At 48.3% G+C, this 23,825-nt stretch overlaps 1 protein-coding gene across 1 annotated transcript; it reads right to left on the bottom strand.

The window, feature by feature from the left end:
• Positions 1–424: 424 nt before the first annotated feature.
• Positions 425–21,852, bottom strand: LOC136660253 (solute carrier family 2, facilitated glucose transporter member 5-like). The gene is made up of 12 exons (XM_066637378.1): positions 21,655–21,852; positions 18,042–18,155; positions 14,882–15,036; positions 11,349–11,485; positions 10,300–10,452; positions 10,094–10,219; positions 7,075–7,262; positions 6,323–6,436; positions 4,852–4,953; positions 2,727–2,802; positions 2,489–2,616; positions 425–667 (listed from the first exon to the last, which is right to left on the bottom strand). Exons 1-12 carry the CDS (start codon positions 21,850–21,852, stop codon positions 425–427), a joined length of 1,734 nt encoding a protein of 577 aa, XP_066493475.1.
• Between the last annotated feature and the right edge of the window lie 1,973 nt (positions 21,853–23,825).

Raw genomic sequence — 23,825 nt, 5'->3', positions numbered from 1 at the left:
GGAAAAATCCATTATGGGGTACAAGCCATGATGTGTATGTGCAACCTCCTGATTTTAGAAACGGGCTATGTCAGAATGTCAGATGCAAGGGAGGCACCAGGATGAGGTCTCTTGTTACCTGGTGTGCTCCTTGGGGCATTTGGTGGGCCGCTGTGAGATACAGGAAGCTGGACTAGATGGGCCTATGGCCTGATCCAGCGGGACTGTTCTTATGTTTAGAGTAGGGGAAGCAGCGCAAGGAACAGATGAAAGAGCCAAGAGAGCATTGATGTGCTCAGCTCTAGTATGGATGCACCTTATAATTTAATAAATTAATTTTCATGGCAGCAAAGTCTGTAATTAAAAAAAAACAAAACCAGTTCGGGTCACTCCTTTGGACCAGAAGGGAAGTGAGGATCACCAGTGTGTCTGCAGAGCCAGCACGTTAGGGAAACAAGGTCTCTCTCCGCTTGCTTCTTCGAATAGAACGCTGTGTGGCCCGTCGACTGAACTTCTTTCTGCTTCCCTTTGACTTGCGCATCACGATTTTGAGCACATGGATGGTCATGATCCTCCGGATGTCCAGGAAGCTCCTGTTTGTGGTTTCCGGGATGATCTTGAAGACATAAATAAAGTTGGCTACGCAGAAAGGCCAGTACACAAAGAAGCAGTAGGCTCCAATCTTTTCCTAAGGAGGAAAAACAAAGAGGGAAAGCGAAAGAGATGGACATGAGCAGGACAAAGAGGCTTTTTCATTTATTCCAGGGTATTGCTTTTCATGAACAATGGAAACATTGACCACCCTCATGAACGCCCTGGAAAGTCCATATCAGGTCTGGCTGCAGCAGGTGGTCTCTTGTTGTGAGCTTAGGATGGGATGCTGTGCATGAGAGTGGCACTGGAGTCATACCCAGAGGCAGTTTATAGCTGGATTGCCTGAATGGACACAAGAAGGTGAAAGCAAGGCTTGCCCACCCACAAGGCTGTCCGAGGTCTCAGGCAACTGTCTCAGGCAGCAGACTGATAGGAAGTGCCCACCTTTGCTTGCTTCTCCCACTCCCAAGCTTGTAAAAGGAACAGGGGACTGGAACAAAAGTGCAAGAGTGGGGGACAGAGCAAAAGGTGGAGGAGAGTGTGGGGGGGGGGCTAAAGTGTTGGGAAGTGGGGGGAGGAGAAGCTGCTGCATCATCAGGGGAGGGCCAGCTTTTGGGGCTCTGACGCAGATGCCAGGAAGTCTTGGAGCAGCTCTCGGTTAATCTGTGACTTCCCTTCCCGGAACCCCAGCTGTGCTGCAGCCTCTGCAACATTCCACCGCTTGGAGAAAAGGGACACGTAATGCTGTGAAACTAAACTGGGGGTGGTACATTTCAATCAAATATTTCTGTAGATAAATACATAAGACGAGCCCTGTTGGATCAGGCCAAAAGCCCATCTAGCCCAGCTTCCTGTATCTCACAGTGTATCTTCCTGTTATCTCATGACTGAAGGCGAGGTTTGAGTTGGACCTTGGAGGTGTCCAGTGTGCGAGTGATCTTGCTTTGCTGACCAGGCAAAAGAAGGCGACCGGACTTGGTTCATCATGAACCAAGCAGGCTTCATACTGCCCGCTAGTTGTAGTGGCAGATGTTGCATTAATACCCTATGTCTGAAAAAGGCTCTGATCCCTGAACGCGCACAGTTGACAGTAACTCCCAGTCTTGGACTGCAAGGCTCCTAGCTAAAGCCCCAGATCCCCTGACAGCAAGTGAAGCTGGAAGAGAGTAACTTACTTAAGATGAGGCAGAACGTTCTGTGGGCAACGGGGAATTAGAGCTCCAGTCAGGGCCACTCCGCCACATGTGAAGGATGCACATATCTGGCGTGCCCTATTGTTCAGTTTAAAAGCAGTAACACCATCTGAATATTTCAGGCAGCAAACAATAATGATTTGGTCAGCCTAAAGACACACACACCTCCTTTTGGGGGGCGGGTGGGCCAGGGCTTGGGCTTGATTTACAGCCCAAAACCACCTAGACCCCCATGTGATGATGCAATGGTGCTGCTGTGGCCTCCACTGCACCCTGCAGGGGAGTTTTGTCTGTTGAAGTTCTTCTTACGGTAAGGAGCATTTGTCCCCTTGCCCTGGGGTAAGCCCCAACAGCTGCTTTGGGTCAATTCAGACCTGCTGGCACAAATTCATGTTGACCCATGTAGGTGGATCAGGCCCAAGAAGTGGGTTTGGATTTGGCTGGTGCCTCCCAAACCTATCCACTTCTTGGGCCCTGTCCACCCCCCTCTGCCCCATCTCCTCCCTGTTCCACCACCCACCCTTTCCACCCCTTGCACCAGGCTTACCTGCCTAGACAGCCTCCCAACATCCTGCTCTTGCCAACTGCTTGTGATTTAAGATTGCTTTGCAGCAGCCTGTGCTGGTAGAACAAGCATTCTGCTGGTACTATTATTAGTTAAGACTGGGCTGTTAGTATCTCAGACAACCCATTCCCTCGCAAAAGCAGCAGAATCATCTCACCTTTATGTAAACAAATGCGAACCCGGTACAGAAGCTGCAAAGCCACTCCACAAATCCCCCAACCACAAAGGCTGAAGACCTCGTTGACTGAAAGAAGAGTTCGGTGACAATCACGTCGGGAATCGGACCTAGGTGGAGAAAAGAAGATCGAGGCGCTGAGTGTCTTTTTGCATTGGTTCATCTCATTTGTTGCTTGCCTTTTCCTCCGAGGAGCCAGGTACACCATCCGCATGCTTACTTGGCCCCATGACGTGTCCAGTGAGGAAGATGAGGATCAGAATCAGGCTGATGTAAGACATCCATGGGAGGGTGGCCTGTTGGGGAAAGATGATGAGATTGCCAGAGGCTCCTTTTCTTAAGGAACGTCTCTTCTTGGCAACTGGCATCCTTTATTACACTGCATTTCTGGCCCATAGAAAGCAACAGATGCTACAAAATATCAAGGGCTATGTGGCGGCAATGTCAGCTTTGCAGGAAATCTCTGCCCGTGGGAATGCGTGCGGCCGCCCAATCAGCTCCCCGCTCAAATTCCTGCGTCACGCAAAATGCAAGTGCTTTCCAAATTCCAAAGTAACTGGCCTTCACGTGTTTTCCTGCCAAGATTCTGCTTTTCAAAATATCACTGTTTGAAAACATGCCTTTTAAAGTCATTCATTCATTCAATTCATTTCAAAACACGTGTGTCCTGCCTTTCCCTTCCGAAACAAAAAGCCCAAGGTAGCCATGGTCTGTGTAACTCAGGGGTGTCAAACATAAGGCCCGGGGGCCGAATGCAGCCTGTGGAAGCTTTTTATACAGCCCTCAGGCTTTCAGCTGCTGAGTAGTTACTGTTGAAAGGGCCGCCCACATGAAAATTGAGCTCTCCCATATCTTGAAATATGATCAAGATTTGTATGTTTTCTCTTTTGTTATTTGCAGCTTATGAGTTGCTAAGTGAGAAAAAAGTGTTTGTTTTTGGTTATGACCTGTTTAATGACATCACTTCTTGCCTAATGACATCATTTCCGGCCCTCAACAGGCATCATAAATGCTATGTGGCCCTCCGTATGAAATGAGTTTGACACCCCTGGTGTAACTGGTCTGTTAAGTCTACCAACAGTTTCCCGGCAAACGCTAATCTGTACACATCTCGGGGAGGAAAGAGAGGGAGCCAACAGTTAGCCCATTGTAGGATTATGCATGGGAAATTATTCTTGGAAAGGATAGAGAGATGCTCTTTACACTCTCACATAACACCAGAGCCAGGGGACATCCACTCAAATTGAGTGTTGGGAGAGTTAGGACAGACAAAATAAAATATTTCTTTACTCAGCGTGTGGTTGGTCTGTGGAACTCCTTGCCACAGGATGTGGTGACAGCATCTGGCCTGGACGCCTTTAAAAGGGGATTGGACAAGTTTCTGGAGGAAAAATCCATTACGGGTTACAAGCCATGATGTGTATGTGCAACCTCCTGATTTTAGAAATGGGCTTTGTCAGATGCAAGGGAGGGCACCAGGATGCAGGTCTCTTGTTATCTGGTGTGCTCCCTGGGGCATTTGGTGTGCCGCTGTGAGATACAGGAAGCTGGACTAGATGGGCCTCTGGCCTGGTCCAGTGGGCCTGTTCTTATGTTCTTAACTACAATTCCCAGGAAGCCTTGCAGGTCTCTTGTTATCTGGTGTGCTCCCTGGGGCATTTGGTGGGCCGCTGTGAGATCCAGGAAGCTGGACTAGATGGGCCTATGGCCTGATCCAGTGGGGCTGTTCTTATGTTCTTAACTACAATTCCCAGGAGGCCTTGCAGGTCTCTTTTTATCTGGTGTGCTCCCTGGGGCATTTGGTGGGCCGCTGTGAGATCCAGGAAGCTGGACTAGATGGACCTATGGCCTGATCCAGTGGGGCTGTTCTTATGTTCTTAACTACAATTCCCAGGAGGCCTTGCAGGTCTCTTGTTATCTGGTGTGCTCCCTGGGGCATTTGCTGGGCCGCTGTGAGATCCAGGAAGCTGGACTAGATGGACCTATGGCCTGATCCAGTGGGGCTGTTCTTATGTTCTTAACTACAATTCCCAGGAGGCCTTGCAGGTCTCTTGTTATCTGGTGTGCTCCCTGGGGCATTTGGTGGGCCGCTGTGAGATCCAGGAAGCTGGACTAGATGGGCCTATGGCCTGATCCAGTGGGGCTGTTCTTATGTTCTTAACTACAATTCCCAGGAGGCCTTGCAGGTCTTTTGTTATCTGGTGTGCTTCCTGGGGCATTTGGTGGGCCGCTGTGAGATACAGGAAGCTGGACTAGATGGACCTATGGCCTGATCCAGTGGGGCTGTTCTTATGTTCTTATGATGTTCAACTCTGAACTCTACCGGCACTTGACAGCTTACAAACCTGAAGTTCCAGACTCATGGTCAGCAGAATGCAGGTGATGCTGCAGATGGCAAAGCCCGTGAGAAGCAGAGTCCTCCGCCCCACAGTTTCAATGATGAAAATCTGGAGAATATAGCCAAAGAAGGGGGCAAGGGGAGAGAGGATTTGTGAAGGATGCTCTGCCGGAATATTGGATTTAGGTTTTGATCCAATCCGTGCTCAGCTGTAGCTCATTGGCTGATGTTGGATCCATCGCTGTGGGCAGGAGAGCCATTTTCTTCTGCCAGCTGCCTGGAGCTCATTGGAAACGGGCAGAAGAAAAATGTACACAAAAGAAAGTGTGGCTCTTACGTGGTACGGGCCAGTTTGTGGGCACTTCTTATGAATGAATTGAACTCACATGGGCATAGGAGGGGTACATACCCTTCCTTGGTGACAAGTCCCTTTGTGAACTGCACAGACCCAAATGGATTGTTGGTTCAGTTGGTGGGACTCTTGCCACTGTCAGGAGTCAAAGCCCTTAAATGTCAGGGAACTGAAGCAGACGTGGAGGGTGTTCCTGCACCTCCCACTGAACTGGTTTGTCATCGCTGTTCCCCAGAAAATTGTAGAAATGGGTGGTACTGCGCATGGGGGAGAAGAGTTAGGGCTTCCCATAGAGTTGGACCAGAATTACAGTTCCATTGCTGAGGTCACTTCTGACACAACTGTTCCCTCCAATACAGAAAAACAGCTGCCCATAGATACAGTTCCACTGATGCTGTAGGAAGCAGTGGTCAAATTGGGCGTTCACCATGGCTGTGACTGTGTGTGTGTGTAACTATAGGCGCAATCTAAGTGCGCCTTGGGCCAGTGCAGGTCCCCGTTTGCGCCTCCTCTAGAGACAGCTGGGCAGGGATGCGTGCCAGCCTGCGGAGACTGAATCTAGCCTCTGCGCCAACTTGAGCAGGGAGGCTTGTGTCAGCTGAGCTTGGCCGACGCAAGGGTCTGGGGTGGGCAGGGAGGAAGCAGGAGGGAGGCATTCCAGGGTGGGGGGTGGGCAGGCAGAGGGCAGTCCTGGGGGTAGGCAGGCAGGGAGCCAGAGGTAGGGCCAGGATGTGGCAGATATGCCGGATCCTAACCCCTGTTCCTGAGCAGTGCGGAGTGGCTGCAAGCTGCTCTGCTCTCCTCGGACTTATGCCACCTCAGGAGGTGGCACAAGTCCAAGGAGACTCATAGGGGCTATGGTGGCTTACCTGGGGGTAAGGGGAAGAGTTTCCCCTTGCCTCCGGCTGAGCCACTTTGGGCCCCTATCTTGTGCTGGATACAGTGCAGGCCTCCTGGCCTGCCTGTTCTGGCGCAAGATAGGATTGTGCTGTACTCTCTAATGAAAGATCCCTCTTCAAGCTACTGTTGCCAGGATTCTGTTAGCTCCACTGGCATGCAACTCACATAAACATTGATAGCAAAACTAGGAGTGGCTTGACGATGAGGCGAGGCAGGAGAGGCTTACCGTTATCAGGAGAGTGATGATGACAACAGTAGTAGACCCCATGCTGACGTACCGAACCTTTTCCACTGTTATCCCTGCTGCATTTACGAACAATAGTTCTGCATAATAGTATGCCTGAAATTGGACACAGCAACCAAAGTCTCTTAGCTGCGTGGAAGGAGCTCGTGGAGACGCAGACTTTTTGGTGGGTTAAGAACCCTGTACCAAAGCTTTGCTATCGACTACCCATTTTCCATGGGTGGGTCAATGGACAGGTTGCCTGTGATTCTGACTTCTGAACAAGTATCTTGAGAACAGAATCTTCCCCCAAGAGCACAGAAGTTGGCCCTTCCTAGAGACATACAGTGACTTAGGGATGTCCCAAGACCACCAGTAGAGATAAGCCCCTGAAAACACTCTAGAATGCTCTAGACCAGAGTAACTCAAAGTGTTCTTGTGGGAGCCCTGGGATGCCTTCAGGGGCTCCACAAGCACACCATAAGTGGCTGCCATCTGCTCAGTGCCACTCTGTGCATGTGCCAGCACTTTGGGGCTCTCCAAGACTTAGCGCATGCGCTAGTGGGGCTCCCCAAGAATCTGTTTAGGAGAGTAAACGGCTCTGGAGGCCGAAAAGTTTGAGATCTGCTGCTTTAGGAAAGAGTTGGCAAATTGAAATAGCAACGATCTTTTCACAATCTCTCAATCTTGATTAACACAAACCCCAGTGCCGGTGTCTTTCATCACATGATCTCCCCAAACCTCTTGGGACTTACAGCATTGATGCCTGAGAGCTCTCTCCCAACCATCAAGATGATGACACTCAGGAGCTGCCACCGCAGGTCTCGGAAGCACAGGAGATTAAAAACTGTTATGTCTTTCTCCGGCATCTCAGCTATGTCTTCCTCCTGGAGCTCTTCAATCTCATCCTCCACATCATCTTGGCCTCTTAGCATTTTTAAGGCTGGATTGGAGGAGAGGAAGAGAGGGGCTGAATGCATGAAGGGAGTGCAGGCTCATGGGGGAATCTTTCAGGTACCAAACCTCCAACCTGAATGGCAAGCCAGTGGAGCCAGCAGCTCCAGGATTTGGGTGGTCCTTGTGCAGGGCCCCTTCAGCATGTCCACCAGAGGTGGAAGGTTAATAAAAACAGGACTCCTAACCAGACAGACCTTGCTCTAGGAGAAATACATAATTGCTAAGAGGCAAGAGGTAGCAACTGTTACCCTGCACATGCCTGATCTTGTCTGATCTCAGAAGCTAAGCAGGGTCAGGCCTGGTTAGTACTTGGATGGGAGACCGCCTGGGAATACCAGGCGCTATAGGCTTATACAATGATCTCGGAAGCTAAGCAGGGTCAGGCCTGGTTAGTACTTGGAGGGGAGACCACTTGGGAATACCAGGTGCTGTAGGCTTATACCATAGTCTTTCGAGACTGAAAGTTGCCAACCAAGGAAAGGGGTTAAAAATATCAGCTGTGACCTCAAATGGAAGATCTTTCCTCATCCTTGAGGGCATCACTGTAGAAGCCCAGCTTCTTGCAGCTCAGTTCTCATGTTCCCCACTGCTGGAACATGATGCAGGGCCTGATCTGAGAAGTGTAACTGGCTCCAAATGGATGGTCTATAAATGCACATTTACGTGTGCATTATACATTAAACGAACATATGTACACGCACACACAACACCACATATGCAAAATGAAAACTGGACAAGACAGAAGTGCTCTTTGTCAGTACGGGACCCAATGCAGGAGTCAGTGAAACGCTTGTTCTGGATGTGGTCGTACTCCCCCTGAAAGATCAAGCATGTTTTGTGGTGGCTACTTCTGGATCTGGCTTTGCTCCTGGATGCTCTTGTGGTAACTGTGACCAAGAATCCCACGTGTGAGCTACACTCCTTAGACACAGCTGAACTGGCCACTGTCACTTATACTTTGGCCATACTTGAGGCTGTTTTTGAAAGTTCATTATAGCAAGTGACTGACTCCCTCGACCTACCTTCGGCACTGGCTTCTAGTTCGTTTTTGGGCACAATTCAAGGCGCTGTGTCATATTTAAAACCCGCCGAGTTGGTTTGAGACCCAGTATCTTAAGGGCTGTCTCATCCATATGAACCTGCAAAGACTGAGAACTTTCAGTGGGTTCCGGCTTTGGTGGCATTCTTCTCAGAGGTAAGATTGACAGTGACTCGAGACAGAGTCTATTGAGTGGTGGCACCTTGATCTCTTGTTCCAGGCATGATTAGGGGCCATAATGTAGCTAGGTGATGATGTAGCTAGCGCAGTGGTCCAAATGGGAGTTCCAGCAGGGATTCCCACCTTGGATAACTGAAGGGCGATTGAGCTTAGGAGAAAGTAGCAGGAGAAATAGGGGGTTTGGCCTCTTGAATAGCTCTGAGGGAAGACAAGAGATCAAGATGGATACTATAATCTAAGCAGGTTCCAATGATGCTCCAATCTGGAGCTCACTGCAGAGGTATATATGTTGTTGGCATCCTTCAGTCTTGGAAGACTATGGTGTCACGCTCTGAATGGTGGTTCTGGAACAGTGTCCTCTCCTGTGCGCGAAGCCTGGGTAAAGAAGGTATGGAGGATAGGCTGCTACCCATGCAGCAAATCCCCCCTCTCCACGTCACTGAAATGGTCCAATGGAAAGGCAGAGGCCAATACGGTTGGTTCCAGCGGCGTCGCAGGAGTTGCCAGAACGTGACTGTGTTCAGCCACGAACTGCCTCAGGGACTCCGGCTCCGGATTTTGCCTCGAGGTTGACTCCTGAAGCCTTTTCCATAACTGGATGTAGCCACAAGGCAGTGGAGGTTTGGGATCAGAGTTTTCCTTCTCTCAGTTGAGCTGCCTTCCCAGGCTGACGAGTCCCATCTACCCAGTGGCTGTTAAGTCGCCTCTTATGACAAGTACAGCCAAACTGAGGGCCGATTCTTATCCCAAGAGATCAAGATGGATACTATAATCTAAGCAGGTTCCAATGATGCTCCAGTCTGGAGCTCACTGCAGAGGTATATATGCAGCTATGCTAATTAGGGTAGTTTGCTTTGCCCCGCACCACAGGAAAACTTTCTTGTGCCTTAAAGAGTCCTTGTCCAATTTTGTGGGCATTGGCTATGCTGGTTCCTGGGGATGTTAGTGCCATTGGAGGATCCTTTTAGGGGTCCTCAAATTCAGAAAAAAGGCAGAGCAATGTTTTCTGCTCAGGATATTGGGTCCGGCACCTGGTGTTCCCCTTGTGCAGAGGGTTCAGGTGGGTTGACGGAGTCCAGGGTCTGTGGCGAAGGAATTCCCATCCCAATCTGCTTCATCCTCTGAGCTGTCCACCTCTTTTCTGAACTGATCTGTGCCTGCAGACATGAAACCAGGCTATGAAATTCTCTCCCACTGGAACGTCAGACCCCATCACTGAACTGCTTTTAACTGCTGGGCAAAAACCTTCTCGTCTGGGCAGGTATTGGCCTGCTGAGCATTTTGGCTGAATTTATATTCTGTCTCCTGTTGGTTGTTTGTTTTTGTACTTTTATTGGATTGTGTTGCTGTTGCATTATTGTATATATCTGTGTTGTACACTTGTTTGCATACATACATACATACATACATACATACATACATACATACATACATACATACATATATATATATATGATCAATAATGTTAGGAGATCACATGAGACAGGCCTGTGATGTTTGCCACACCAGGTTGTGTTGGGAGATGACAACCTGAAGAATTATCACAGCAACATAGGATGCTGTATATACTGGGGCCTTTCCAGGACTACTGATTGTACCTTGTCTGGCTTTCTCTTCTTTCCCCTTCCGAATCAGTAAATACCTAGGACTTTCAGGAAAAGAGGGCAGTAGAAAGAGCTGAAATATCGCCAGGATCCCAGTGAAGCTCAGATAGAGCGGCCAACCTGTACGAGAAGATAAAGTTATGAACTGTGATGACAGATCTGGTTTGCTGCAGGCCAAAAGATGCTCTTCTCCCATTTACCTTTTTGGGTTCCCAGGATCTCAGGACGGCCGAGAATTTGAGCCACTAAGACACCAAAGGCGACAAAGAGCTGAGCCACCATGATGATGGCTCCCCTCAGTCTTTGGGGAGCTATCTCTCCGAGGTACATAGGGACAGCGATGGAGAATATGCCTGGTTAGATGGTAAATCAAGTGATAGTTCACAATAAGTATGTGGCATGTGCAGAAACATATCAACATTTTCATGGGTCCAGTGATAGGTCACCCCCCCCCCCAGATATTCTCTGTTTAGCTCGACAGGGTGCTGTTCTAACATCTGTGCTCACTGGTGGGTTGTGCTGGGATGTGGCGATGCTGATGGAACTTGGTTCCTCTGAGGTCACACAGAAAAGCCTTGTGAGTCCCTTTCTCTGATGACTCACCAGAGCCAGAACTCTGGATTGGTTGTTGTTGTAGCCAGAGAGAGGTTGAAAATAATTAGCATATACCATTCCCTACCCTGAGCCCTGGTGCTAGGATGTCCTATAAATCAAAAGGTCAGCACAGTGATCTTACTTCTGCACACCAAGTCAGAGCATCTTTTTCCCTTGCCGTTTTTATGGTTTTTATAATAATACGTTTTCCACTGAGTTGCAAGATCCAACTCTACACACTCTCCCACTCACATCCCTGGAATGCTTCCTCTTCATCAGGGTTCCAGAACCTGGCCCTGATACGAAGCGGTGGACTGTGCATGCCTTGAGAGACGCATGCTCTTTGCTCATGCTTTCCTTGGTACACTGGCTGCAGCAGCTCTGTCTGCCAAGAGGCAAGCCACTGTTTGGTTGAAGAGAACAAATGGTCTTTTCTGTAGTGGTAAAACTTTCAAAACAGAGTTGTGGTCAAGGCTCTCCTATGCGCAAGCACACATGGCAGTTCTCTTTTCCTGTGTCCTTGCCCGATGTGGTGAATGAGGGGAGTGTTTACCTGCACCAGAAATGAGGCCAAACACATTCAGGCATATTTCAGCCCCAGCACACGCACACTGTTTTTTAAAAAGTAGACCAGTGAATTCAAGATGGCGACTACCTGAGCATATTCCAGTGATCCCACGTGACAAGAGGGAGAAATGGTAATAGTAGAAGGTCCCCATCATATAGTTAGTGGAACTCATGATGATAGCAGAGATTAAGGATAGCAAGTTATTTACCACCAGGGCTCCTTTCCTGAAAAGACAATGAAATGGAGCAGGGGAGAAGACGTTAAAGGACATGTGGTAGCATAAAAGGAGCAGGGCTGGCCCCGCCTCCTCCCCCATTCACGATGAAGGGCCAGCCTCTACTCTTCTTACTCCCTGGTTTGGAAAAGGAAGAGGGGTGACAGAGCAGTGGAGAGGAGAGGAGAGAGAGACACTCTAGCCCACCACTTTTCTGTCCCCCACGCTTCCTCTTCTGCTCCTTCCCTCGCTTCCTTTTCCAATCCAGGGAGTGGAAGGAGGAGCAGTGAAGTGGGCAGACAGACGTGGGAGCCTTTTGCCAATTTGTTACCTGAGGTGACCACCTCAGTCAGCTTTGTGGGTGGGCTGGCCGTGGCGGGAGGATTGGGTTGGGGGAGGAACGAAGGAATTGGAAGGGTCTTGATCTTTCCATGCCTAATCTGATCTTGTGAGTTATAAGAAGAGACAAGGAGCTGCTGAAACTCCACCCCACCACCACCCCCACTGCAAGCCTTATACCCTGTAAGCCATCTCAGTTGGTTTCTGAGGTTTCGGCAGGGCATTGCTGACGTATTTTCATCTCAAAAAAGACATAGTGGAAATGGAAAAGGTGCAAAAGAGAGCGACTAAGATGATTACGGGGCTGGGGCACCTTCCTTATGAGGAAAGGCTACGGCGTTTGGGCCTCTTCAGCCTAGAAAAGAGACGCTTGAGGGGGGACATGATTGAGACATACAAAATTATGCAGGGGATGGACAGAGTGGATAGGGAGATGCTCTTTACACTCTCACATAATACCAGAACCAGGGGACATCCACTAAAATTGAGTGTTGGGCGGGTTAGGACAGACAAAAGAAAATATTTCTTTACTCAGCGCGTGGTCGGTCTGTGGAACTCCTTGCCACAGGATGTGGTGCTGGCGTCTAGCCTAGACGCCTTTAAAAGGGGATTGGACGAGTTTCTGGAAGAAAAATCCATTATGGGGTACAAGCCATGATGTGTATGCGCAACCTCCTGATTTTAGGAATGGGTTAAGTCAGAATGCCAGATGTAGGGGAGAGCACCAGGATGAGGTCTCTTGTTATCTGGTGTGCTCCCTGGGGCATTTGGTGGGCCGCTGTGAGATACAGGAAGCTGGACTAGATGGGCCTATGGCCTGATCCAGTGGGGCTGTTCTTATGTTCTTATGTTCTTATGTTCATGAGGTCTAGAGATTTGCTTTTGCAGCCTTGCTGTGCAAGGTCCTTCTAACCGGAGACTGAACCTGCCATCTTCTGCTTGAAACGCCCGAGTTCTGCCACTAAGCTATGGTCCTTTCCCGAGTGGCACACTGGAGCTGGAGACTGCCCTTAGATAGTGCCCTAGAGACAGGACTGATTGCCGCCAAATTGGGCAATATTATCTAGTGGTGGAAGGACAAGCTCTTTAAAAAGTTCCATTCGCTGGTAAAGAGGAATCTTTTTCCGGTTCTTGGATTCAAAGGGCCTAACTAAATGTTCTAGAAAAAAAGGTGGCTGAGATGTTCCCCGTATAGACACAAGTGATGTGACATCATAGTGTTGACCCAAATCTTATTATTTACAGCCCAATCCTAATGGGATTGTACCTATGCCACAGTACAGCAGTGCAGAAACAATCGCCGCTGCATCCCAGGTGCCAAGGAGGCAGCTGGGAACATTTGTTCCTTTACCTCCTTTACCATAAACCCTGACAACTTTGAACGGTCTTCTCAGATCTGAACCAGCTCAATCACTGGTGCAGATCAAAGTAGCCTCATGGAGGGCTTTCAGGCCCAGGATGGTGAATAGGATCTGGCGACAGTTTCTGCCACCATCATTGCCTTCTCCCCGCCTCTCTCTGCCTCTATACTGGTGCCCCCCTCCTTCGGGCCACCATAAAGCGCCTTACAGCACTTTTGTGACAGCCGTCTCCTGGGAAGTTTGTGGGAGACTGGTGCTGGCCCGGGGTTTGATTGAGTTGTAAGTGTATTTGTATACAGCTTTTCAACAAAAAGTAGTTCACAAAGCAGTTTACGTAGTAATATAGATCCATAAATACTTAGCACTTGTGTAACTCTCTCTCTCTCTCTCTCTCTCTCTCTCTCTCTCTCTCTCTCTCTCTCTCTCTCTCTCAGTGTGCAAAGTACTTTACATGGATTATCTTGGTGGAATATCTACAACAGCCTTGGAAGCTACTGTCTACAATTTATCTGAATATTGTAGATGGGAAAGACTGAGGCTAACAATGAGCAGATCACCCAAGACCACCTAATAATAATAAACTTTATTTATATCCCGCCCTTCTCCCTAAAGGGACCCAGGGCGGCTAACAACATGTAAAAAACACATTTAAAAACATAAATTAAGACAAATAGCAGATAAAAACATTAAAAACACATTAACAGAGACCATAAAAACAGTAGTCAGATTAAAAGACAGAATAAAAAGAGTGCAAAAGAGCAAGTCACAGAGGAATCAGGCCTGTAAAAACTACAAAATGTGTAAAAAATGTTAAAAAGGCCAAAAAATCAGAAGGCTTGTGTAAACAGCAGTGTCTTCAGGCCTTGCCGGAAACTCTCAAGAGAGGGAGCCATTCTCAAGTCAAGGGGAAGGGAGTTCCATAATGTTGGTGCCACTACCGAGAAGGCCCTATTTCTTGCAGCCGCCCCCCGGACCTCCTTGGGTGGCGGCACTTGCAAAAAGGCCTTCTCTGATGACCTGAGAGGGCGAGCCGGATTGTACGGGTCTCTAAGATATTCTGGCCCAGAGCAGTATAGGGCTTTAAAGGTCAAAACCAGCACCTTGAATTGGGCCCAGAAACGAACGGGCAGCCAATGTAGCCCCCGGAGAAGCGGGCTGACAGAGTCAAACCGCCTAGCTCCAGTGACCACACGGGCTGCCGCATTCTGCACTAATTGCAGTTTCCGAACCGTCTTCAGGGGCAGCCCCACATAGAGCGCGTTACAATAATCTAACCTCGATGTCACTGTGGCATGGATCACCGTGGCCAGGTCTGCACGATCCAAGTATGGCTGCAGCTGGCGCACCAGCCGAAGGTGAGCGAAGGCCCCCCTAGTCACAGCCGCCACCTGGGAATCCAGGAGCAGCTGCGAGTCCAGGAGGACCCCCAAGCTGCGAACCTAGTGAGTCCGTGGTAGGGGTGAGATTCAACCTTGAAGTCAAATTTCCTGCTTGGCCTCTGTTAGCCACTATGCTACACTAGTTTTGAAATCCTGCAGGCAGGGAAAGGGGAACTGCTTAGAGGCAACAATTCCACATATTCATTTTACTAATGTTATCAGGGAGCCCTGGGTTGGTGGCCGCCACTCTTCCTGTCTGTCCATCCCCTCCATATGGTTACACCCTAGGAGAGGTCATTCATCAATCACAGAGTCATCCCTATATACCTGCCACATTTATCCGTCAGGATTCCAACCAAAAGGGATCCAACGAGGCCTCCAAGGGAAAAGAAAGATACTAGGAGAGCTTTCCTGAATCTCTTCTGTTGGTCAGTGAAATGGGTCATGTGTCGGAAGCTTTTATTGAAAAATTCGCTACTGAGCTAGGAAAGAAGCACATCATAGTTGCATTAGAACCTCTCCACCAGTGAGCATGGCTGAGCATACATCTTCACAGGGAGCCAGTCCTGGTCGCACAATGCATGTCTGTGTTGCTCCCTTTTTTCCTTTTTTAGGCGTAAAAATGCATTTTTATATGTTTATTTTAAAGCATTTGAATCCCCCCCCCCCATTCTCCTTACACTTAAGGTGCCCAAAGTGACAACAGCACAAGAATCAGAACCGTGCAACTAATAAAATTGTGCAAGATACTAACAGCTGTGCAAAAACAGAACAAGGGAAACGCCAAGCCACAAAAATTACATGTACTAACGGGGACCTGTCGGTGCTCTGTCCCCTGACCCAATGAGACTTCCAAAGAGGAAGAGCAGGATCCGACAGTGGCCGCAGCTCAGATGCAATCTCCAGTGTCAACACTCCCTGAGCGTCAACTGGTGGCATCAACATCCCCACTGCCTACGTTTGGTAGCCTGAGAACCTCAATCTAGGTTCCAACGGGCAGTCCAATCCTGACCTTCTAGGCACCTGCTGGAGCAGTGGCACCAAAGTATCCAGCAGGCAGCCAGAGGTCTCCTAGGAGGAAGGGGATTTTTGTCCCCTTCCTCTGGGGAAAGCCCCAAGCCCCGCAATGGGGCTTCTCAAGCCTGCACCAGCGATTTTGCCGACGTGGTCTTTGAGAGACTGCGTTGGGCCTTCTGGCCCAATATGGATTTCAGGATCTGGTGGAGCAGAATTCTGTCGGTCACACCCCTTCCTGCCCTGGATTCTTCCCTCGCCCCTCCCTCCTTCTGCCCTCCGCCACCTCCCAAAAACTGCATCCCCATTGGCAGTATGTCCTCCTTTCTGCTGACACTGGGCCTGGTACCTGACTGGGAAAGGGCCAGTGCCAGTGCTCCCCACTTCCTGAATGCTGTAAACTTGCTTTAGGGCACATTTATGACACCCGGTGCCAGCGCTAGGGCTCTGCACTGGTGCTGAGGGAGCTCAGGATTGGGTCCTAAGAGAACTGAGCACAGCCAGTAAGCAGTTCCTGGATTCAATGTCATACAGTGGGGGTGAGGGGAGCCCTCAGCAAAAATCCACTGCATCCCCGCTTAACTTGCTGGGTGGTGACATGCTGTGCAGCAGTGTTTACAATCTGGATAGGCAGATATGGAAAGAGGGACACCCAGCACACCATGGTTGCATGCACGCACAGATACATGCATTCACAGTAGAGTCAAGATGTGTATCCCCCCATCTTCCTCAGAGATTTGACTTTGAGAGGCCAAGGGGAAGGTACAAAAACAAAGGCACCCACATGCAGACAATGCACCCCCAACCAACTTTCCAAAAAGAAGGGTCTCCCACATAAGAACATAAGAACAGCCCCACTGGATCAGGCCAAAGGCCCATCTAGTCCAGCTTCCTGTATCTCACAGCAGCCCACCAAATGTCCCAGGGAGCACTCCAGATAACAAGAGACCTGCATCCTGGTGCCCTCCCTTGCATCTGGCATAGCCCATTTCTCAAATCAGGAGGTTGCACATACACATCATCTTCCCCAAAGGCCAAATAAGGAAGAGGTATTGGAAATATAAAAAATCTTTGGTCAGTGGGGAATCACCAGAGCCTCTGCTTTAACCCCTACTCTAAGAAGTCACCTGCATCTTACCGCAAAGGGGTGGTTGATGCCCCAGAGGTGGTAACCAAATTGGAGAGAAGACCCAAAGGCAGTCATCAAGACAAGCAGGATAAGCGTCACTGTCGGCTTCTATGGAAAGGAGCATCCTTTTTTGAATTAATTGTTTATTAAATGCATGTAGAAGAGAGGAAAAAAAACCAAAACAAAACCTCAACTGATATATAGAATAAAGGAAAGTGTAGGCATTCAGATGTCTGATAAGTAGTGTGTAGACTGAAGAATACAGATGTGGGTCCATTCCTCTTACATTTGTTGTAATCAATGCTAAATGTGAAAGGAAGGGGCCGCAGCCAAGGGATAGAATGGTAGCTTTGCACACAAGTAGTCTCATGTTCAATCCCTGGAGGTATCACCAGGTGGAACTGGGAAAGGCTCTTCTCTGAAACCCTGGAGAGATGCTGCCAGTTAGTGTTGAGTACTTGGACCAAGATTCTGACTCAGTAGGCAACGGTTTCATGGGTTGGCTCATTTTTTTAACAATGGAAATGGTTCTGTGTTGCAGACAAGACGATATGCTCTTGTGCAAATCGAAACAACAGGAGACTGTCGTAGCAGTCAAAGACTAACATTAAATACACTCAGGACACTTACAACCCCAAGGCTTAGAGTGAGCCCCGTTCAACCCATAGTGGGACTTGCTTTCAAGTCAACATATATAAGCAGTGCCGACAAACGCTGTGGTGATCAGAAGCCTCTGAAAGGGATGTAATTAGATGAAATGGACCTGGGGTGGTCACTGAGGTTGGCCAGGTCAGTGACTTCCTGTTGTTTCCTGGGCCTTGTAACAACTTTGTAATAATTAACACATACCCTATTTATTTCTGGTGTATTTATGGAACATGGCTTTTGGGCCCCATCCTATTGAACTTTCCAGCACCAATGCAGCCCCAAGGTAAGGGAATAAATGGTCCCTCATCTCGAGGAGGTCTCCACAACCAACCCTCCAACCTCAGGATGCAGAGTTTACCCATTGATAAGGCTGCATCTGTGCTGGAAATTGGAATAGGATTGGGTCCTGTCTCTTTCCCAGAAGCAGATGGAGGGTCTATCCATAATTAGTACCCATTAATATAGCTTACATCAGCGGTTCCTAAACTGTGACTTTGGACCTATTGGTGGGTCATGACCTGATTTTTGGTGAGTCCCTGGAGGGTGATGTAAAGATCAGATAAGTAATTGCCTCAAGCCCTGTGTCTATTCAAAAATCAGATACTGTAGCTGCTAATTACACTGCAAAGAGCTCAGCTCACTTTGGCACACCAATGAGTAGAAATCTGTTGGGATGGACAAACACACTAAACTCACCTGTTTCTTGGGTGGCTCTTCTTGTTCTTCTTCCGATCTTGACTTTGATGCCTGTGTTAACTTTCCTCCTCTTTCTGAGTCTTCTGACATTTCCATGGGCTCCATGGGTTCTGCCTACTTATGGGGAAGAAAAGAGGGGGAATATCAGGAGATTGACATAAACAGCACTATGGCAAGAAGAAGGTACGGACTAGTATAGACGTAATGCTGCCTGCTTTCCTAGCTTTGGTTAAGAGATTGGTAGTGCCCCATAAGCTCACACAGTCCCCCCCCTTCTCTTCCTGTCTCATGTGCACATTTTCTCCTTCCTTCCTTTTTTTAGGGCTAACCATGGTTAGCATGCCATGTGCACTGATCTAAATCCTAACCATGGTTAGTGCAACCCACATGCATTGATCCAAATGATAACCACAGTTGGTTCCTGGTTAGTGCAAACCAGAGTTTGTTTCTGTCACTAACTCTGCCTTGCATCTAAACATGGTTAAGAGTCAACCCAAAGAGATGTGGCAACCTTTCCACCTAGGTAAGGACTGGCAACGCCCTAGGTGAGAAAAGTTAGGTGAGAAGAATCGGTGCATTTGAGCTGCCATACTTACTTCTCAGTAGTCGGCAAGGCATCTGGCAGGGTGGAAATCATGGAGCCCTTGTAGAAATGCACAGCAATCCTATGCATGTTTACTGAGAAGTAAGACCCACTGTGTTTAGTGGCACTTAAAACCAGGTAAGTACACAAAGGATTGGGGCCACAGGATGGCAGTTGCAGATACCAGTGTAAGAATGATTTTGCTGGATCAGACCATTCTGTTTTCAACAACAGCCAGATAGATGCCTCTTGAAAGCTCCCATGTACAGCACAAAAATGCTGACTTGTGTTGTCTGCCTTCTTAGCATCTTGGACTGGGGGTACACAGACTCTCAACACGGGGGTCCTGTTTGACTGGCATGACCAAGTGATAGATGTGACTCCTGCATGAACGTCCCAACAGTTTTTAAGACATCACCTAAGCTTGTGGCACTGAACGTTCCTGGGAGGGCATCGCTCAAAATCTCTGATATGTCCTTTGCATGTTGAAGTGACAGCAGAAGCCAGAGACAGCTCAGGAGCTGCTGTGCCCCCCAAGTACTGACTGCACAAACCAAAGGGTGTTTTGTTTTTCAAGTCCTGCTTCCTCCAACTCGCACCACAAAACCCTTCCTGCAGTGAGCGAGAAGGTCTGGCTGTTGCTGCTGCCTCCTGGTCCTCCTTGTCCAATCTGCCCCCTTTTCAAGGGGAGGGACCAGGCCTTACAGCCACACCCCCACTTCTGTGGGACTAGGCCAGGCAGAACAGGGCCATGTGGTCCCCATGGCCAAGGCAACACTTTACACACATATCAAAGAATCAATGTGGCCAAGTGCCATTTGCTGCAAAATACCACCAGCTGGCTGAACAGCAGTGGTCGAAAGAGCCTGGCAGCTGGTTAATGGGGCAGTATGCTTCCAGGAGCCACCCCCTGTATGAAAGAGGGCATCATTCCCACCCAGGTGGCTGGGGACCAACAGACAAAGGATAGGCAGACTGACCAGAGCTTTATGTAATGGTTCGTAAGGGAGAGCTTCACCTTGCCTTATTTTTTCTTGAAATAATTGACTCGAAAGGATAGTGGCCTTGCGAGAACCAATCAGGAGAAGGATTCCAGAAGGTTCCAGGGAAAGCTGTTAACAGTTGCAAGTTGGCTTGAGGCACAATAGAGCCATATAGTATTGGGACAGCCAGGATGGCGTAGTGGTTCTGGTGTTGGGCACCAGAACCACTTGGCAGAACTAGGTTCAAATTCCTTGCTTAGCCATGAGGCTTCCTAGTTGACCTTTGGTCAGTCACTGTCTTTCAGTCTCACCTACCTCACAGGGTTGTTGTGAGGACAAAAGGAGGGACTGTGTATGCTGCCCTGAGCTCCTTGGAGGAAGGGTGGTGTAAAAATGTGAAAAATAAATAGTGGCTTAGACACTTTCCACAAGATCATCTCTGCCATGAATGTGGCACTTAAGCAAGCACTCTTGCTAAGCCTCACCCCTTCTATCTGCATCGCTGGAATCATCTTGACCTACCTTATGGTGGTGGTAGGACTGCAAGATGTTTGCAAAGCCTGTTCAGCACTGCTATGGAAGTGCTATATATTAGGGTTTTTATAGTACTGTCTTGTAGGCTTGCCAACTCTGGCATGGTTCAGCATATTCAGCATGATGTTGTGTTGGAAATTCTTGGAGGCCCAGTTCAAATCTCCAGAATTGCTTTCAGCAGTCACTATGTCAGGCAGACAGACAACCTTTATTAGGCATAGAACTTGGCAGCTGCCTGAGCAACTTACACAAAGATTGCATTCAAGCAGGTCATCAGGACAAAAATAAGCGTAGATTCAGATAAAATTTCCCTCCATCTTACGTTTAGTTAAAACGTAACTCATATAAAAGTCTGCCATTGGTTTTACCATTTTCTCATTTGTAAGTAATATCTGTAATTTCAATTCATCATGGCAGTCAAAGTGATTGACAAAGAACGGATCCAAATACATAGATCTAGACTCCTTGTAAAGCGGGCAGTGGAGCACTACGTGGATCAGAGACTCCCTGGATCCCAACTCACTGGAACATGTCAATTGCTGTTGCGTAGTTTTATTAAATTTCAGATCCAGTTCTCAGGAGGGGAACACATTACATCTGGCAAGCATAAAAGCATGACGAGATAAAGGATTATCTAAAATATATTAAAATCTAGAACACTGGCCAGAAGAGGGATAAATCTGAAAGTGTAAAGGTGAGTGGGTTTTGTTTGCCTCAGCAAGGAGTTCCTGGTATTCAATATCTTTCAGTCTAGAAATTATTATCTTTCTGTCCCTCATCAAAGAGTCATTACCCACCAGGTCCTCCAGTACACCAATCGATCGTAGCTTACTAAAAAGGCGAATATAGCCAGAGTGAGTCCAAGAATCAGAAAGCAAATCCTGAATCAGTGAGTTATTCCACCTATTGAAACAAATACTTAACCAAAAACTGAATCTACACCAAGCTGTACATTCAGGTCTTTGTTGTCCTGCTTCTAAACAAAGTGCAGTGTAAGGGACACAATGGGGTAAGCCAAAAATCTTATAAAGAAAAATTGAAAGTACTCTTTCCATTTCCTTATTGAAAATAGCAGTCCAGATTGGTATCCCATAAAAATGCCATATATGGCTCTCTCTTATTGAGCAGTCACCATGTGATGAATGCTGATGGAGACACCAGGTCAATCATGGCAGGTTTGCAACTTTGACTTTCTCCAGGATTCAATCTGAACTAGTGTAGAGAGCTGGTACAGCACAGCGAGTGAACAGAGAGGCCCAAATGCAGATCAGGATTTCTCTGCTCCAAATATTACCCTGCCATGAACTCACTAAATGACCTTTGTCAAGCCACCGCCTCTCAGCTTTACTGCCCAATCCAATGTAAATCCCAGCGTGGTGATACAGTGGTACCTGTGCAAGGGCAGACCCAGTGTTTGTGTTGGGGGGTCCATGAGCCCTCCTATAACTCCAGAGCCCAGGTCAAATGGGTAGGTAGACCTGGGCTCCCACCTGAACACAGAGCCCAGGTCTACCTGCTGGGTAGACCTGGACTCCCACTTTAGCTTATGGCCTCTGTGGTTGTTTGCTGGGCAGATAGTCTTGGGCTCCTGTCTGGACATGGAGCCCAGATTGACCTGCCGGGTAGACTTGGGCTCCCATTCCAACTCTGCTCCCTCGGCCACCATTGCTTTGCCCAGTGAGCGTTCCCCTGGCTCCTGGCTTGGCTCCATGTGTCAGTTGGGGGGGGGGCATGCACCTGTTGGCTATGCTGTATCCCACGGCGATTTTTGGCTGCTGGAGGTCTCCTGGGGTTAGAGAGTATTTGTCCAGCAGATCAGGGAAACCCCAGCAGATCTGTCCGCAGCAGCAACGGGTCCTCTTGGACTGCACCAATCAGGCCCGGAAAGGAGGGTTGAATACGGCACTCATCAGGATTGGGCCATTAGTCTTCCCCATCTGCAGTATGGGGATAATAATACCTTACTACTAAGGTAGGCTCCTTCACATATACAAGACATTAGTGATTTTGCAGTTGTTGACACCTAAACAAAGATGGTTGAAACACCCGCTTGAATGCTAGGTCTGCAAGTGTGAGCAGAAGCTACACATTAACCAGGAAAATACACCCTTCACATGCTCTGAGGCCTGCTTCTTTTGTGGTCACCTTCCAAATTAATAAAGATACTTAGCATTTGCACAGTATTTTGTGGTTTAAAGCAGGGGTCTCCAAACCCCGGCCGGGGGTCAGATGTGGCCTGCGGCAAGCCTCTATCTGGCCTGCACTGCACCTGTATTATGATGTCCTTAGTCTTTCTAGTGAGTCAAACCCTTGATCCATCTAACTTAGTAGCATCATAAGAGACCAACAACATTGTTCCACGGTTTAAAAGTCAGGGGTCTTTCACAGCTCTAACTGGACATGCTAGAGATCAAACTTTCCACATGCAAAACAGGGGCTCCAGCCTGTTTCTGTCTGTCTTCAGTGGGTTGTCTGAGTTTATTCAATGTTTTTATAAATGGTATTTTTAAATCTTTTCTAGACTCAACAAGAGAGTCTGGTCCAACAAGAAGCCGACGGAACATAGCAAGATCCAGGTCTACAGAGCTTGCATCCTGAGTACACTTCTGTTCTGCAGCGAGTCATGGACTCTTTGCTCACAACAGTAGAGGAAACTGAACACTTTCAACATGCGCTGCCTCTGACGCATTCTCGGCATCACCTGGCAGGACAAAGTTCCAAACAACACAGTCCTGGAATGAGCTGGAATCCCCAGCGTGCATGCACTGCTGAAACAGAGACGCCTGCGTTGGCTCGGTCATGTCGTGAGAATGGATGATGGCCGGATCCCAAAGGATCTCCTCTATGGAGAACTTGTGCAAGGAAAGCACCCTACAGGTAGACCACAGCTGCGATACAAGGACATCTGCAAGAGGGATCTGAAGGCCTTAGGAGTGGACTTCAACAGGTGGGAAACCCTGGCCTCTGAGCGGTCCACTTGGAGGCAGGCTGTGCAGCATGGCCTCTTCCAGTTTGAAGAGACACTTGGCCAACAGACTGAAGCAAAGAGGCAAAGAAGGAAGGCCCATAGCCAGGGAGACAGACCAGGGACAGACTGCACTTGCTCCCGGTGTGGAAGGGATTGTCACTCCCGAATCGGCCTTTTCAGCCACATTAGACGCTGTTCCAGAACCACCATTCAGAGCGTGATACTATAATCTTTCGAGACTGAAGGTTGCCAACTACTACATTTTTGAATCTATAAATTGTAAGCCGCCTTTGGTATCTGCTCCGGCAGAGGAAAGGCAGGATAAAAATCTTTTAAATAAATACATAAAATAAACAGAGCCAAGACAAGTTGAAGGACAATCAATAAGGCTGCAATCTTGTGCATTTTTACTTGGGAGTAAGCCTCATTACATTGAGTGGGGCTTACGTCTGACAAACATGTGCATTGGATTGCACTATAAGAGCTCTTTAAAAAACAACTTCTTCAATTTTTGGAATCTGTACCTCTTTTATTATTACAAATTATCAACATTATATAGATGACTTCTAAGTTTTCTACGTGTCCGTCGGCTTCCTGACCAGAACCTTCCTGGTTTTGTGGGCTGCCATGAGACTCCTGATTTCCAGAAAGGTCAATTTCTTAGTTTCTGGAATAAACTTGAAGACATAATAAAAAGTGGCTACACTGACAGGTAA

Source organism: Tiliqua scincoides, chromosome 9 (assembly GCF_035046505.1).
Source record: "Tiliqua scincoides isolate rTilSci1 chromosome 9, rTilSci1.hap2, whole genome shotgun sequence".
Lineage (NCBI taxonomy): Eukaryota > Metazoa > Chordata > Lepidosauria > Squamata > Scincidae > Tiliqua > Tiliqua scincoides.
This window is presented reverse-complemented; position numbering and strand designations above follow the sequence as displayed.